This window comes from Tinamus guttatus, unplaced genomic scaffold, assembly GCF_059628265.1.
Source record: "Tinamus guttatus ecotype Peru unplaced genomic scaffold, ASM5962826v1 Tinamus_guttatus_pri_ptg000202l, whole genome shotgun sequence".
Lineage (NCBI taxonomy): Eukaryota > Metazoa > Chordata > Aves > Tinamiformes > Tinamidae > Tinamus > Tinamus guttatus.
This window is the reverse complement of record NW_028288736.1, coordinates 2,908,750-2,926,245: the sequence shown is the minus strand read 5'-3', so window position 1 is coordinate 2,926,245 and position 17,496 is coordinate 2,908,750. Positions and strand designations below refer to the sequence as shown.

Sequence of the window (17,496 nt, the reverse complement as noted above, 5' to 3'; positions counted from 1 at the left end):
AATAAAACAGATGTCCCAGGAGGAGAGTAAGAAGGGATCTCATCTCTGGGTAGCAAAAGGAGCAGCTACATTTAAAGAATGTTGGCTGCACTGGACTCTGAAACTTTCTCTCAGTTTAGTGGTGTATCACTAGTGTGTTCTGCTTTGCCTCCTGTTTTATTTACCCAGCACTTCACCTTCACCGCAGGGTCTAATAAAAACTGACTATACTTAGGTTAAGATCTGAGTCCCTATTTCCATGACTTGCTTAGTCTATGACCCTACCCTTGCCTAAGCAGCATCTCTCAGGGTTTGTTAGTCATTTTTCTTGGCTGTCAGTCCAAATTCAAAGCCTTGTGTCTCCAAATAAGTAAGTAAGTAAGTAAGTGCCTTATCACCATTAAGTTCTGGAATATATTGCTTTTCTTATTTTACTGAGGATTTTGTTTTGTTGTAATTTGCCTTGCCCGATTTAAAAGGAAGCTGTTATAGAACATTTTAGATTCTAAAATTTCTTCTTATGTAGCAGAGTTTAAAGGTCACTTATAACCAATCTAGTCACAAAACCTCCTTAGGCAATTAAGTCACACACCTCTGTGAATTTTTTGTAGTTCAGTACTTCCCTCATTCCAAACTCACACCAAACAAGATTCAGGAGCTAGAATACAACATAGGTTCGTTCAATTTACAGTTCATAGTTTGTTTCTTTTTTTTTTTTTTCTGTTTGTTTGTTTTTTTGCAATGACACCCTCAAACAATTGGAACAGTTTTCCTGTAGCTACAGTGTTTTGATTAGTTTTGTTTTTCCTAGTGCAGTCCTTCAGACATCTCCATGTGCTTGAAAGCTGTGAAACAGCAGTCCCTGAACAAATGAGGAAATGGATCAGAGAAGTTTCTGCTGGTGTTTGGGGCTGGAGAGGCTCACACATCTATAGTTTTGGGTCTGAAGAGCGTGGGAATGCTGTGTGGCCTTGTTTGCTGCTCACTCAGACTCTGGTAGAAAACTTAATATAGGGATTGGAGAGCCTGATAGCACAGTTAGCCCAAATGTTATGTGGGAACATGAGGGAAGTCTCAACCTTCCCCTTCGTTGCTTGCACGATGAGAACAGGAGAGTTTTGCTTACCTTGGGGAAGAAAAAAATATACATTCCTTTCAAAAAGAACTATATTCACTTCAGGTAAGCAAACAGCCAGACACTTTGCATGCACACCAAAGAGTGTAGCCTTGCAAATGACCATGCTTTGGGGGACTTATTCCTGCCTTCCAGGGTTCTGCTTCTTCAAATGCAAGCCCTGCTTACTTTTTAAAGCCAGACAATTGACTTTAGTTTTATTACAAAGCTTTTATTAAAAAACAAATGCTCAGCACATTAACTCAAACTGGAATGACCCCCCCCCCCCCAAAAAAAAAAAAAGTTGACAGTATTTTTGGCAAAGGCTGTGCCTTACTCTTTAAAAAAAAATGGGTACATCAATGCTCATTTCAACAACTGGCATAAAATCCCACTAACAGGCTAACAAAAACAGATACAAATACAGAACAATTGAAGTAATAATTCAAGTGCTGGGCTTTTTACAAGGAAAAGGGGAATGGGTGAGAAGGAGAACTCACTGCGGTCAGATTTGCTGGATGTATTGCTTATGTTTACAGAGTAGATGATGCAAGACTGACATGTCTACTGACCAACTGACTGTTGTTATATTTATTTAGCTCTATAGGACACTGTTATTATAGACTTAGAGGCCACTATTTGTTACAAATAGTTTAACAACAACAAAAAAAAATCCACCTTTATCCATACAGGCTTTTCCTCTGGCAGAAAAAAAAACAACAAAAAACACCCTTTATTTAAAAAGTATTTCAGATTTTTGACACTTGTTTAGAAGCTCATACCTAGTAAAATATACACCAAGAAAATTAAAAACTAAAAGTTAAAATATAAAAGCATTCAAGTTTCTTAAAAAAGCTAAAACCAAAATTGATCCTGTCGCACCATTAAATAAAAAGAAGTGAGTGTGTCTTCCTCGTCCGGGCACATTCCGTTCCTCAGCATGCTCGAGAGGGCAGCTGTGGTCGCGTAAGTGGGGTGGCTGAAGCTGCCAGCCGTGCTACGGGGCTGCTGACTCAGTATGGACACGGCTGGGACGGGCATTAAGAGTGCAAGGCAGAGATGGAGAAGAAAGCTGCTTTCCTGACCCAGGAACTCATTTGCTCTTTTTATACCAGGGCTGGACCTTGCAAGAGTGAAGGATTTTGGCAGTGATTGTCTTTATGATTCAGTGCCTCTAGCAGTGACATCAGGGTGAATGGCATCCTGGGCAGACCCGTCAGGGTGGTCTGTGTGGATGAAGGACACACCTAGGGTTTAACAAGCTTCCATCTCCAGAAGGGGTCCTGGTGTCGCCGCCTTTGCTTTGCAAGTCGAGAAAGTGTTTCTTTTCCCACCTACAGAGAAAGAAGGGAGAGTGATAAAGTTTAAATGAAGCACTTTGTTTGTTTTTAAATAAGTCCCCTTCAAAGAAACTGTCCATACAGAAATTCCTGGCGAGGGGTCACTCCAACTCAGCAGTACAACTGTATTAGTGGAAGTTGCTTTTGCAATGCCAAAATTAAGCGCAAAGTGTCGCTACTTGCTCATGCTTAAAGTTTGTAAGAGTATTCATGGCTTTGTTTCATTCAAGAGAGTACTCTGATTGCAAATAGATGTCCACTCACTAGAGTATTTTTTCCCTCCCTAAGAAAGCCTTAAACATTGAACATGTTACAGAAGTAATTTCTATTTACAGTGCGTTCCATTTATCTAAACCACTTGACCCAGACATCTGTTACAGGTTTAGGCATCCTCAGGCTTTGATACGATGGCAGTTGAGGTCAATTAAACCTCCATCACAGAGCCCCAAGCCCTGCTCTCCACAGAAACAAAGGAATGTTCTCTTTGGGAAGCAGCTGCGGAGCAGCTGGAGCCTCATGGGTGACAGAGAGGCAGGCTTCCGTGAACACTGACCCTGCTGCATATCCGTATCGCTGAGGAGGATTCCTTCCACCCTTCCATGAGGTAGGCAACATCTTCCAGTTGGATAAGAGCCATGGGACACTCACCTGGCAGCTGAGTTGCCTAGAACTGTTGGAGGATTTATGCTCTTATGGCATATATGCAAGCCTAGAGGTAGTAGTCTCTGCTCTCTACAGGGTAGGGCAATTCTTGAACATGAGGGTTATGTGGGCCTCATGCAACAGCTGATTTGAGTCACCCCTGCCCTTCTGAACCAGACAAGGGGACTGTAATGGGGACTCCACCCAGTGACTAGTGTGATGAGTCAGGGCATTATTCCCAGACAGACACATGCTTTCCAGTAACGGTCTCAGAGTTACTGGTATCTCACAAAAACAACTCTAACCTCTAGGCTTCCAGACACTATCCAACTGCCAAACATGTCAAGGGTTCAATGAATAGGACTTTAAGGAACAACTGAAATTAGCACCAGGAATGCAATGCAGTGGAGAAGGTAAGCGAAGTTTCACGAGAACACCACACCAAATACTGATTCAGGCAAGGAAGGTAAACTGTTAACACCTCTAATCACGCGTGGCAAGATAGAACAAGTCTTTCATACAGAAACAAGTCTGTTTGAACCACTATTCCAGCTTCTGTTACCAGAATGTGCCAGCTGCCTGCATCCTGTTAGACTAATCATAACAGACTGATTCCTTGAGACTGTAACAGCCACAAAAAGAAATAAGCAGCAAATAATACAGCAGCAGTATTTAATGAAGGGCCATTTTATCCTACATTCTTCACTCCTGCCCCCCTTTCCACTTCCATGCAGTTTCAATTTAATTCATTACAATACAAAGCACTTTGCCCATGGTGGCTGAGTCCTGCTCTTGAATAAGAAGTTATACAAGCTAATGTACTCCAGGGTAGAAAGGCTGCAAAAATCGAGGCACTTAAATTTTGGTAAGAGCCAGATCAGGACCCATTTTTTTTCTGTCAAATTGAATCCCTATTATAGGTCACCCTCAAGACCAGTCTTTTAGTGGAAGGGAAAATTGGGAATATTGAGGATACTCAAGAAGTTTAGCTACAGACTAAGGTAGAAAGAGAGAAAGCACAAGTTCATTCTAAGTTATACTGCATTGCTTTAGCTTGAATGAGACTCTCTCCCCCAAATACCACCAGTCCCTCGTACATGATGAGTAATCTTCACCTGCTGCTGATAGCCACAAAAGGACATTTAAAGCCACTGTGGCCTTTTAAAACAGCACAGCCAAAAAGTCCACTAGAAAAGCAGTGGTTCAACAGAGGTGGTCTGTATTGACTAATTTGGTTCCTATTTCCTCATAAAAACCAGTCCAAGGCCCAACTAAAAAAAGCATTCTGAGTTTCCTGCTTTTTTTTTCTTTTTTTTTTTTAAAAAAAAAGTAGCACAGTGCTCTGTAACACATGGGGATCAAAGAACTATGAAGGGCTCTACCTTTCCAAGGAGCACGAAAGAGAGGCCAAGCAAACAGCAGAGGAACACCAGGGAGAGCACCCTGCAGCTTTATATTTATTTTGTGCCTTTTCATCCCAGATTTTCAAAGGTTTGGTCCAGGTTGCTCTTCCTGGGAAGGTTTTCCTCTCAGTCTTACATGAAAACATTCAGCTTCCTGTTGAGGAATGGCCTTGAGGCGCCAGGCCAGTAGTTCACAGCAGTCTGATACAAGTGCTGTGATTCAGAGCTACTCCCCATTAGCAGCCAGGAATGTCTACTTCACTGAAGGAAATGAAATGCTCTTCTGTTGAGATGATTCCCTGCCTCCCCCCACTTCTCTTAACCAGCAAGCTGTCTTTGAAGTCAGGAGGTTAAAATAACGACCACGGCCTTGCTGTGGCCCTCAGCGTTTTCAAACAGGGGCCATCACTTCTTTCTCCATCCAAATGCAGCTTCAGCAGCTTCTGCCTCATTTTCATAACCACTCTCTACCTGTAATTACCCACCTCACTATTAAAGAGAAATTACAAATACTGTTAGAAATTACAAATCCAGTGTAATTCTGCCCCCATGCAGAATTACATGTACTCTTATTTCCCTGTGTATTTTTAATTCTAGAATACTGCCATGCAGCAGCACAGTAGCTAGCCTAGAAACAGTATCTAGAATGCAGCCTTTTCCCAGCTGTGCACTAAGGCTACACACTGGAAATTGCTTCTGCTGATGATAAACCAAATAATGCCTAAAAACTAATAACTATGATGGTGTTGCCTTACAGATAGAAAACAGGTCAAATCAGGATTCTTTTCAAGAAACCACAGGCATGTGCTAAGGAGACTGGAGACTTCCCACATCTAAGGCTTCACTGGGGGGCTGCAGCTGAAGTCTCGCCAAGCAAGGCATGCCCTAGCAAAGCCCAATCCACAAGTGAAGTCGGCGCAATCAAAGACTGCAATTACAGCTCCCTGGCTGTGGTTAGGCTTCAAAGAAAGTGCTGCAAGTCACATTTTACATATGTGAAGTCTTGAGCCTGAGCCACAATAGGAGGCACTGTCTGTGCCATTTGCAGTGTACAGCTGACTGCAGGAGGGAAGGCGGGTGGGGGGGGGAGGAAACGAAAAAACTTGAATAAGAAACAGAAATAAAATTCAACAATAATTCAATGTAAGAAGAAAAGCCTTACTACTCAAACGATAAACTGGATTTCAGCAATCAGTACGTTAAAAATAAAGCCTCCTAACAAGGCATGGCTCAATAGCTGAGGGCAAGCATTAAAGAGAGATCAAAATACCTCCCTGCTCTTTGAAATGAGATGCATTGAAGGGTGGGTCCACAAAGGCCTTATGCTCCTCCTCTCCTCTTCCCTGTCTTTAACTTGCCTCCCTTTTGCTGGAGCAAGTGAGGGAGCATTATGCAGTTTCATCCAGGTCACCCTAATGAGAAGAGGTAGGAAAGAAACTTGAAGAGTATCTGGGTAGGTGTAGGAGCAAGTACAGAGTAAGAGAGAAAGCTAACCTTCATAGAAGGCAAGACAACTTAAATCTGGCCCTTTTTTCTATACCCTTCCTCTACTAGAGGTTGTTTTCATACAGTCATAAGGAGAGACAAGAAGACATAAGTTGTGTGTATATGTTTTTATATATATAAAAAAGTGACTAAACCAGGCTTTTAATTCAGTACTTCAAACAACATGGCAAACTCAGGGGTCTAACAACTGAAACTGCATCATTTGCTTTTGAAGTCCAAAACAAACATGTTCAGTTTAGTGCCAGCATTTAGCCAGTACTGCAGAAACCAGGCTATGCAAGTCAGGCTCTTATTTAGCAGCAGTTCCCTCCGTGTGTGAAGCTCCTTTGTTTTCTTAAGCAGCAGAGCTGTAAAGAGATTCAGGCACAAGAAGACAGATGCAGGCGCTGCAGTCTGCTCCTCTTCCTGCCCAGCTGTGCCATGGTTTGTGGGGCTAGCCTAAACCAGATCCCTGAAATGTTCTGGGCAAACAAAAACAAACACTCCACAACGTTTGTTGTTTTTAAACAAAAAAAGCACCTCCCAGCTAAACCCCAGTGTTTTCAGTAATCCGATTTGCTGCAGGGACCCACAAGCTGTTACAGTGCATGGATGGAGACAGAGGAACAAGTTCTCTCTGCAAGAGCTGGCTACAAGCAGGCAGCAGGGAAAGCTGCCTTTGTTGCCAAAGAAACTACATAAGATTATACCCTAAAACTCTTAACAGATACTGCCATGCTGAAGCTATGTCAGTTTGGTAAGTTTTTCTTGTTTTATTCTTCCTTGCTACTCTTAGCCTCAGCCCATTGCTAACTGTGGAAGGAGTCTGCCATGCCAAAATACCTACCTGAGTTTAAGATGCCTTGAAATAGCTCCTCCTGAAGATACCTCTGCACTGACTGCAGGTGGAGCCTAGTGTCCCAACTTCTATCTTCTTAGCTTGGCCTAAGCAAACAGCAGTAATAACTGCTTCCCTCCTCCGAGTCAGTGACCTGTTTCAGGGCAGGTTGGTATCAGTGCTGGAAACACCACGTATTTTAAGGCTGGTGCTTTGTGCAGCTGAAGTCAGTGATGCCAACACAGACATCACCCCTTATCAAAGGACCCCAGCGTAGGCAGTATGAAACTGGAGGCTAGATCTGTATCTGAGCTTCAGTCTTTAAAAAGATTATACTGGAAGGTCTGTGACATGTTTTTCCTGTTGGGAGGATGGGGAGGTTCTATGCTTATAATAATAAACAACAGGTTAACTCTAGACAGCTGCCTCTAGTAGCTTCTTAGAGAAGAATATACTAAAAACGATCTGCAAGAGAAGGAGAGGAAGGGGGAAAAAAAAAAAAAAAAAAAACACGCACACACAAACTTGTGACCCTTTTGTATCTTTGTGATATATATTATATATTCAAAAGACTATTTAAAGACAGTTTCATGTTTGCTTTCTGAAAAAAAATGAACCATTTGGGTGTCATTTGTTTCTGAGGTAATGATAAAATTGTAAGCGTTAAAGCACTAAGAAAGGGGAAAGGCCTTTAGCCAAGGACTATGACTGCTTTTGTTAACTCCAGACTATTTACTTTATAGATTAAGAGTTGAGAAGAGAGATGCATCTGTTCTACAGGCACTGAAATACCTACTTCAGTTCCTTTACCTGCCGTAACAGCCAAGATGAGGTACTGGAAAAGTATTAGGAAATCTTAATTTCACCCAAAAGACAAAAAGATAACATATGTAAAATATCCTTTATAGATCACCTTTGCTGTCAAAATTAAATCTAGCTTAGTATTTATGCTCTACTTTGAAAGACGGTCTCAATATTTAAAGCTGCTTATGTATAGAATAATTTAAAGACTCAACTGTAACACGAGTAACTTCTAGAGCTTCATCAACACTTCTACATACCTGCATTCATACAGTTCACCATTGTAAAGACAGCAGTGCACAGAAACCACTGCAAAGCTCGGACACGGCAACTTCCCTGTGATGCAATCGAGTCATCTCACAGCAGAAAGATTCTAGTGGTCCAACATACACAAGCCTCCTATTCTATAGCTCAAAAACACACAGGGTAGCAAACACAACTATTCAACAGTCTCACCTAATTTCAAGCAATGCAAACTCAGTAAAACTAATTATATGCAGTTATTTTGGCCATAACATTTGACCCCTTGCAGTCTCAGGCATGCAAAAGTGCTGGAAAAGCTGTGGCAGAACTGCATCTGAATGCAGTTCTGGTGACATTAGAGGAGGACTAAATTCACCATCTCCAGAAACGTGAGAGAAAGACTCTGGCAATGTCATAACAACTTGCTTTTTAGCTGTTCTAGAATACAGGATCAGTTTCTCATTTTGAAGTTTTTCATACAAGTACATGACCAAATGAAAATGTTAGACTAAATGAGTTACAGTGATAAAGATACTGAAACACTCACGTTTTGATCCCATTTGGAACAGAAACACATTTCAAAAACTTAACAGTTTTTTTATGAAACAGTTTGTTTCCCCAGAGTTTTTTTTTTTTTTTTAAATGACTTCACAATTCTCAATCTGGTGGTGAAGTTTACTAAATTTGCTAAAATACACATTTTTCAGCAAGAACAGAACACAATACCACCAGTTCACTCCCTGTCCCCACCCTGTCCCACAGGAAGGCCACTAGAACAATAGTTTTCCCACTATTCCCTCTCTCCCAAGCCTCCCACTTGCTGCACCTTAGAAGTGAAACAATAACTATTTATTCCATTTCCTGAAAACGCTGCTGCTCACGCTCTAGCTAAGCATCCCTACCTGCACAGCCGTACCTGCAGCTCGGAAGCACGGCTGCCAAAAACAGGCTCTGGCCATTCCCCAGTCAACTGCTACTGGAATTCAGCGGCTTGTGCCCTTTCCCCGTTCCGAACGCGGGCTGCCGGCTCCCCTCGCACACCTCTCCCGCGGCGCCACGCGGAGCGCGGGGCTCGCGTGCGCTCTGCAGCATCCCTCCCAGCAGGTGTCAGTGCTCCTGTATCTGCCATGCACAGCCCGCTCGGCAGCGCTTTCTTTACTTGGTGTTCAAAGCCTGAAAAGTTTTCCGTCTTTCACCCTGCAAGGATCAGCAAGGTCAGGCACAGATTTTTTTGTTGCAGTAGGGGCTCTACATGAGCTTCGTGCCCATGTCTTGGGCAATTTCTGTGCCTAACTGGAAAAAGAAACACTGAACAAACTTTGAACATCTGTTTTGATAATATAACAAAGTGTTTCAATCTAACTAACTTTATTCTGTTCATTTTTCACTTTACTGATCTTTTATAAGCATTAAAGCCCCAGAAGAGGCCCTCTACTTTCCTGTCCTGACTGCTTTTAATATTCAAAGATAATGCTATGGTACTTGCATGCTGCAAAAGGGAGAGCAGCAAACTCATTGCTTCTACTACTTAGTCCTGTTTGGGACACAGAAAAGCCCAACTGTTGGACTCCCCCCTCTGCCTTTCTCCCATGGTGCAGTCAGCCTTCTCCTCACCTGCCTGGCCTGCAATAAATCCCCTCCTTAATGTCCAGGAAGGGCAGCTCACGCAGAAACTGCGCAAGTTTTAAAGCAAATGAGGACACGACTCTGCACCACCATCACACAGCTTCTCACACACCAACTTCTGCACCAATCCTCCAGGCTGTATTTGAAACCTCTAAACAGCCAAGGGCACAGACATGGCATTTCTTTTGTTTTAAAATACTTCAGCAGCAATTTTGAGAGCCCTGGACAAGCCATGTCACAAATCATTGCCTCCAGAAGGCAACACCTCACACCCTCTTTTCTAGGATGCTGGCCAGAAACCAGTGGTCGTATATGCCCGCAGTCATCACACAGTGCTTTTCCACAGTCTTCTGACTGCAGACTGGTCCACTTGGATAGTCTGCTTTCATAACACCACTCCATCTTACTAGTGAGACAAAAATAAGCCACTCTTGGATTGTTACACGCTAGGTAAAATCACTTCTGCACAGAATTTTGGCTCCGATTTCCATGTAAGGCATTTGAAATGTAATAATTAGTCATTGTTTAAACAGTCTTAATCTGATCCTTTTAAGCTTTTCTGATTGTAAGTCACCATTAGTCAAGTTTTTCTTCTCATTTGAAGAAAAAAAGAAAAAAAAAAAAAAAAAACTTTGCTGAACTAAATGTCAGTTGTCATGGAATTTTGTAGGCCACATACATACTTTTTCAGATAGGCTTTCAAATGCCTATTAAACTCCTATCTTTTTAGCCCTTGAAGAGACTCCAGAACGTCAGTTTTAAGTTATATAACTTACGAGGAACTCCCCATTGCATCCCGCCATACGTCAACCAATGTGCCCTTTACTGTACACAGCAAGTCATAAAAAGTTAACTATTTCTATGTTGCTGAACACTCCAGGAGATTCTGTGAGCACTCTTATATTTCTTCAATTAATTAAAGGTAATCATAAGATCAATCAGCTTTTCTTATTTCCTCTCAGAAGTCAAATCATAAAGAAAATCAGATGTCTTCACTTCTGACAACTACCAGCTTGATTTCACCGCTCAAAGGATGAAGTGGCCAAAATGCAGGTCAGAGCCCCATCCTAAAGATCAGTTATGTGCCACAACATTCACAGACAAAAACCTTCACCCTCTCTTGAATCACTTCTGTTTGCATGTCTCTTCCGTTACTTTCCTCTGAACATCCCACCACGCAAGCCTCCTCCTGCTTCATCCTTCTCACTTACATCACTGTAATTACAACTCTGGCTGATTGCCTTTGTGCTGATCTAAAGATTCTTTCTTTGGTCTTGCCACCTACACATTTCTGATTCCTCTCAGATAACCGAGCGCTTGTCTCCTTCCCAGACCTCCCACCCTCCTTCCCCCTCTCCCATACTGCTCTCTCATGCACCCGCCATATGGGTAGAAAGGAGGTAAACATCAGCTTTCTAAGGGTTCTTTGCTGCATTCCCAGCTTCTCAGCTCCATTCAGTCAAGGCTACAACAGCTCTGCCGTGGACCTGATAAAATATATTACAGTTGTGGGCAAAACATTCCTTGGATTGGGCTTGCAAAGGGCAAGACTCTTAACCTTAGGAAGCTTACTTTGAAGTCTGGTTGGTTCAGGTTCTCTAAATCACTGTGTGCGTTTTACTTTCAGCTAGAGTACATCTGTACGCCTGCAGCGGAGAGCGTTTGCTGGGCATGCAGCATTTAGTGAAGCTGCCTACATGGGCATATATGGAGTCAAGAACATGCTCTCCTTCAGTGGAAGTAATGTTCCTACCGCTCCGATACTCCTTGGTATAAATTGCACATGGACAGAGAGACAGGTAATACAACAGCTTCCTTTCTGTGACAGAGCAGAAGAGAAAGAAAGGAGCGTAGAAGTAATATATAATGAAAGAAAGCACACACAACATTCATCCTCTTCTATTTCAGCTCGTTCTCTGCTATGGAGGGTGAAAACAGAGAAACTCTGACAAAAAGTAGGTCAATGTAAGCAAGGCAGCCATCCTTAGATTGTACAACATCCAAGAAACCAAATACTCCCCAGTGCTAAACTGTCACATAAACATTGGTTGTTTTCTGATCCTAGGTTTTGTGCATTCAGTCAGATAAGATTCAGTGTTTCACTTATTGGTATTGTCCTCACACCAAAAGAAAAATGTTCACAACACGAACTTGTACTTGGACATTAACCTGAAATATTAATTATAAAACTCAAGGTTAAAACACTTTTTTGGGTTGTTTTGTGAGTATACTACTTAGGGTAGTAACTAATAACATTTCACAGAAACATTTGTAGTAGAGGCTGTAGAATCCAAATGCTGCAATCCACACCTAAATCAGCAAGCAAAGACAAGCATATTGTAATGGGCAAGACTGTCAGCTTGCCTGAACCTTTTCTGCTTAGCAGAGTGTGCTTTTTACATCTTTTCACTTTATTTCAGCATTTTCAGATAAACTCTTAAACCCAAGCAAGCTTAGACTAACCAACACGTGGTGTAGCTACAGAAGAGCCCTGAACCATGCTGACTGGCTGATGACTGACACACCGCACAGAAAAGTCCACTTGGATTTCTCTGTCTGAAAGTCCGAGCAGAAGGAAAGCCAACTGCTGCTCTGCTGGCTATTCTGAGTGGTAAGGGGATCATGCGGCCAAACAAGTTAGAGGGAAGGGGAGAAAAAGACAATTTCTACTGTAAAGCCAAGTTAAATTTAGAGACTTACTTTTTGCATAGTTCCTGTAATTCACAAGGATCTCTTAAATACAGTCTGGGTTAATTTTATTGCACTAAGGCACTACTATTGCAAATGAACTCCATTCCTACTTGAAAACATATCACACTGTGAGGGGAGGGGAACCGACAGTCTTCCAACACAAACACCAAGAAATGAGAACCTCCCTGCGGTACGGCGTGCACTGACAATCATGCTAGATGCTGTTATTGGATATGTGTAATAATAGTCATTCCACCTTCCATGAAGATGACACGAAAGGAGAAAAATCTATAGGACGGAGAGCACACACTGGAACTATTACAAAAAAATCCACACCACACACAAAATACCATTGTACCATCAAGGGAGAAATTCTTGATAAACCGAAACAGTCCTACTTTCTTAGCTGATATGTTGTTAGTACACAGATAAATCGGGGTACCTGGCCAGCCAGCCAGCATCTTGAAGACATCAGCACATGAACTGTACTGCAAAGCCAACTTCTAACATGCTCTGTGGGAACTGTGACACTGCTGGCTGGGAGGGTTAGCATTGCTGTATAAAACCATCCTTGTGCTTCACAGGCAGACTTGCAGCGAGTCAGTGAGGTATGGTCAGTTCGAAAATGTCAAGGTAAGTAAAATTGTGAACACCTAATAGATAGCCGGTATAAAAACCATGAAACTTCTGCAATTTTTGTTAAGTTCATATTATTGCATAGAATTTCTAAGAAAATTTATTTTACAATTCAGTTGTAGCAGGAAAACTTTAGAGATGTTCTTACCATGCTTCAGATGTAGGCAGCAGTCATTCTGGGGCCTGTACCTGTAGAAGATTGTTTTCCTTTAACAAATTTCCATTACAGAGTTTTTGCACATTCCAAATAAGTCTATATGCTATAATATTACATGGATTTTTTTGTGCTTTTGGTTTTGGGTTTTTTTTTTTTTTTTAATGGTTCTTATACCAGCCATTTTTGTTGGGGAAAAAAAAGATGAGATGTTCCTTTTTTTATATATATATTTTAAAAAGCGAAGAGGAGACCTCACTGATGCTTTGAGCCAACCTACTAGGCAGCTGTTAGTGTACACAGAAATGCAAAATTCAGTGAGAAAAAACTACTGTGGCTACAGAAAAGTTTTCAGCATCCAGTAATCCCCCACACCATTTGACACATATAGTTAAGTCTAAGGATAACAGAATACTGAATGAGGAGAAGAAACAAAAGGTAAAGCAAGACAATGATGACAGCAATGCATAAGCTCGACCAGAGATGTTGAGGAGTCAGGACATCTATAGGGGATAGGTGTCAGAGAAAGGAAACACACATTCTGTGCATTCATACAAGCTTGCGTTCAAGTGAGTTATCTTAAGACGACAACATCAGTAAGAAGCAGGTGTCGGAGAGAAGCATGTAAAAATTAAATAGCAGCAGCCTTGGTTTCTACAATATACCTAAAGTGAATGATAAGAAAGATTCAGTCACACAGCCTACCTGATGCTGATTCTTGTAACTTCTCTCTCTTCCTCTTCTTTTTCTTCCCCTGCAAAACAAGCAATTTTACTAAGCCATTATGCACACCCAACTATTTTTGTCTCTCCCTTCTACCTCACAACACACACATTAAAAAAAAGCCAGCTGGCATAATCCACATCAAGACTACTGTGAAAAAGTGGTTGAGAAAAAAAAAAAAAAAAACAGAATAGCTAAATCAAAATCGTTTTCCTACCCAATCCCAACTGTTTCAATGGTAGCAGGTTTTGCTCTCTGCATCTATGGAGGAATATATACCCAGGCATTACGCATTTTTTCTGTCTGCATGAAATTACTATTTCTGGCTGTTTTTCAGCTAACGCTGGCAACTGCAAGCATCAAGAGAACTTCTCATGCTTAATAAACTGATGACACTTATGTTGATATCATAATTTACAGCTCTTACAGAAACCCTTCACACATTCAGATACTAATACTGGCACACATGGCAGCAGCACACAGGGTGTTGAATGCACCCAAGATGACCACGGCTTGTCCCAGGGTGCAAACCAGCAACTTTGCAGTTGGACACTCCAGCAGAGACCACACCAAGTGGGAAGGACTTGTGCTTGTGTCCTGGAGCAGCCGAGAGGAGAGAGGGGTGGGACCAAGAGCAGGGGATGTGCAAAACCACCCGAAGCTGCTGCAGCAGTCAGCGATGGACAGCGAGTCACAGCCCCAACCCCTGGCTTGCGAGAAGCTCCTGGCAGGGAAGTTTAGGTGGTTTCCAGCCTGCTCTGCCAGTCCCGGCCTGCACAGTTCTTAAGCTCCTGCCCTTACTTCTCCTGAGGCTGGCAACAGGACCAGGCAACTCTTTGTGAGCGAGCTCCCAAAGACAGGAGCAAAACCAGAAACAAGAAAACAGATTTCCAGGGCTCTGGGAAGTTCACAGCAGTGAGCTTTATCACTGGGGCACCAAGACCAGACTGCTTTAGAGACACTGCATTACTGCAGCTATTAACAAGGAAAAGAAAATCATGTGAGGACTACTCCGTTTTATTTCTTTGAGCAGTCTGACTTCAAGTGCTAAAACCTACTGAGTGCCCATTTGAGATCCTAGGTAATATCAAAATCAGAAAAATCAGAAGGAAAAGGCTAGGCTGAAAACTAGCTTTAAGCGGCTCCAACTGCAGCAACTTCTGACAAGTTCAGCACACACTGACAATACTACATTGTGAGGACACTGCTCCTGCTAATGGCTATCACACAGCTTTGTATGAATGCTTTGGGTGGTGGTAACAAAAACATGTAATGAGAAGTATCCATCAATTGTCAGCAGATGAACAGCAACGCTTAGTGTTCTCCTGAGGCTGCTGACAGCCTGAACAACCAGACAAACCAAAACAGAAGAATCAAAACCAAGAACCAGATTTTTTTTTTAAATCACCCTGTTTTGTGAAATCCAGCCATATCAAACAAGAAGAATCACCCCTACGTCATGCAACTCTTAAAAATACTGCAATAATATCTGTGCAAAGTGAACATAGATGCTGGTTTCCAACTGCCCTGCCAATGTGAAGATCTTGCGTCCTGTTTTCCAAAGCAAAAAGATCTTGTCTATGGCTTTTAGAAAAAGAGTTATTTAAATGCTGACAGCATTATTAATACTTGCACTGTTGCTATTAACTTTCATCTAGTATTGGTTATTGTAAGAAAATTTCCTATCTTTGCCAAACTCTATGAAAGCAGAATCTATCATAAAGGTCAACTACGCAAATTTTGGATGCTTCCTTTCCAATAAAACCATCCAGAATTACGTTCCATTAAAGTTTAGTTTGCATCAGGACACCTGGGCTTCAGATTCTCCTGGAAGAGAGGGGCCTCATTCTGCTCAAGTTTAAAGAAGACTTCTGGATGGCAAGTGATCAGTTATGAAAAAGTTCACAGCTGCGCAGTACAATATAAGCAGCCTGTAGTGATTATTGTCCTAGAGAAAAAAAAAAAAAAAAACTATTTTTTCCCTTAAAAATTGTGGCCTTCATAAGATACACTGCACTATCGACCACAAAAATCCAAAGTTTTCTGGATGCCCAAAGCACAGCTAAATATAAGGCTCATGCATGTTTCTTCACCACCTCTCCTTCCAGAGCTTTCCACAGTTTTTTCCACCTACGCACACACAGCCCAACCCCACGCACATTAGATAAAGGAGATTAATTTTCAAAGAAACTTCAAGTGAGTGACTTACATAGTTGTCTCTTGCAGACCAGCCTGGATAAAGCTGCATGTGTAGCTGCCTTTCTTTACGAGCTAGTTCATAATATTTCGCTTGTTCTTCACGGGAGAGAGCATGCCACTGCAAATAAAATAAACACAGTATTAGAGGGAGAAATAACTCATAGCTGGGCAACAGATGACATTAGAAAGTGTTTTTGAGACTTTGACTCAGCCCTTTCCTCCTGCAAAGATGAAATGCATTAGCAACTACAAGCACCCCTGTTTGCTGACCAACATTCAGGCATTTGTCAACTCTACAACTGCCAAGTGCCTTCAGCAAGATAAAAATCATTTATGCAACATGGGTCTTGCCAAATAGTCTGCTCACAGACCCACACTACGTAAAAATATTCTAGTTCATGACAAAACAGACAGTGTTTGTGCAGCTTCTAAGAGGGCTTGCACTCTCCCCCAGCAGAACCTTTGCTCTCTTGTTTTACGAGGCGTCTACACACTGGTTTTCAATTCCGATGTCAAAAGGAATAACACATGTGCAGGGCACCAGCAGGCTCCTTTTCCAAGATCACCCTTGAGGTACTGAGCTTTAAGGTATTTGCATTTTAATTTCTCCGTGTAGCAAAAGAAGAAAAGAAAATGGCAACTGCAAGAAGTGTCCAGAATCCACAAGCGACTGAACTGTTGTCTTAGAAATTGCAGGAGTTGACCTCTATGGCCAAGGGAGGATAGATTTCCTGCTTTATCTACCTTGAAGAAACAAAACCTGCAAGGTTGAAAAGGCACCAACTGTATCTGTATCTAATCATTGTGTTCTTGCTGAAACACCTATAATCTGAAGCAAAAAGAAGAAAAAGATCATTTTTTGAATCAGCTTCCACTGCAGCATTAGCCTTATTTTGATATTTGACCTTGACAACACACAGAGGGGAAAAGCAAGCACAGAAAGAGAGAAGACATTAATGAAAAGACAGACATGAAGTCAGTGAGACACTCAAGCAAGAATAATTTATAGACCCAGGATTTCAGGTCAGATCATATTTGCAGGATTTAATATGTCCTTTGTTACATGTCAGAAGATGTGAACAAAACGGCTTGTCTGGCCAGATTTGGCAAGTTGGATGTGTTACTGAAAGCAGAGCGATTCAGCCCATTTGCAACTCCGATATTCCCCACACGGCACTGCGAGACGGCAAGGTGGCCAACACTTCAGGAACTGGCATGTTTCCTTTGCACCTGAGGAGTTCATGTCAGGAGGTTCGGAAAAAGCAAAGTTCCGACCGCAGAACAAATTCCACACCAAGAGCAGCGTGGATGAGGAGAGGACTGAGGCAACCAAACTTCAGTACAGAAAGTGGCTGGATGACAAGGATCAGGCTGCCTCAGCTGGCTGCCAGGGGACACATTTCTGGTTCACTACAACTGAAGTGAAAAAAGCTTAAGAAAATAAGATGAGGGGACAGCTCCTCCTTCTGCAGAGATTATTTGCTGATAGCAAGAGGGTATACTGAGGGTAGCTGCCTTACCAGAAACATGAAGATAAAACATCTAAGAATGGAAACTTGTTTTTTCCACTCAAAACGCTGTTAATTTTTTTTTTTTTTTTTTTTTTTTTTTTACAGGTAACG

The 17,496-nt window shown here is 41.9% G+C and overlaps 1 protein-coding gene across 4 annotated transcripts in view; it reads right to left on the bottom strand.

Moving 5' to 3' along the window:
* Window positions 1-1,388: 1,388 nt before the first annotated feature.
* LEF1 (lymphoid enhancer binding factor 1) overlaps window positions 1,389-17,496 on the bottom strand; it is a 51,325-nt gene continuing 35,217 nt past the window's right edge. For 2 of the 4 annotated variants that reach the window (XM_088524019.1, XM_088524021.1), the window contains 4 exons: window positions 15,885-15,992; window positions 13,658-13,706; window positions 12,947-12,987; window positions 1,389-2,427 (listed from right to left, as the gene is read on the bottom strand). In XM_088524019.1, the coding sequence (XP_088380145.1) occupies window positions 12,953-12,987; window positions 13,658-13,706; window positions 15,885-15,992 (192 nt within the window). In that variant the 3' untranslated portion in view covers window positions 1,389-2,427; window positions 12,947-12,952. The remainder of the gene's footprint in view (window positions 2,428-12,946; window positions 12,988-13,657; window positions 13,707-15,884; window positions 15,993-17,496) is intronic. The other 2 variants (XM_010226096.2, XM_088524020.1) reach the window with 1 other exon arrangement.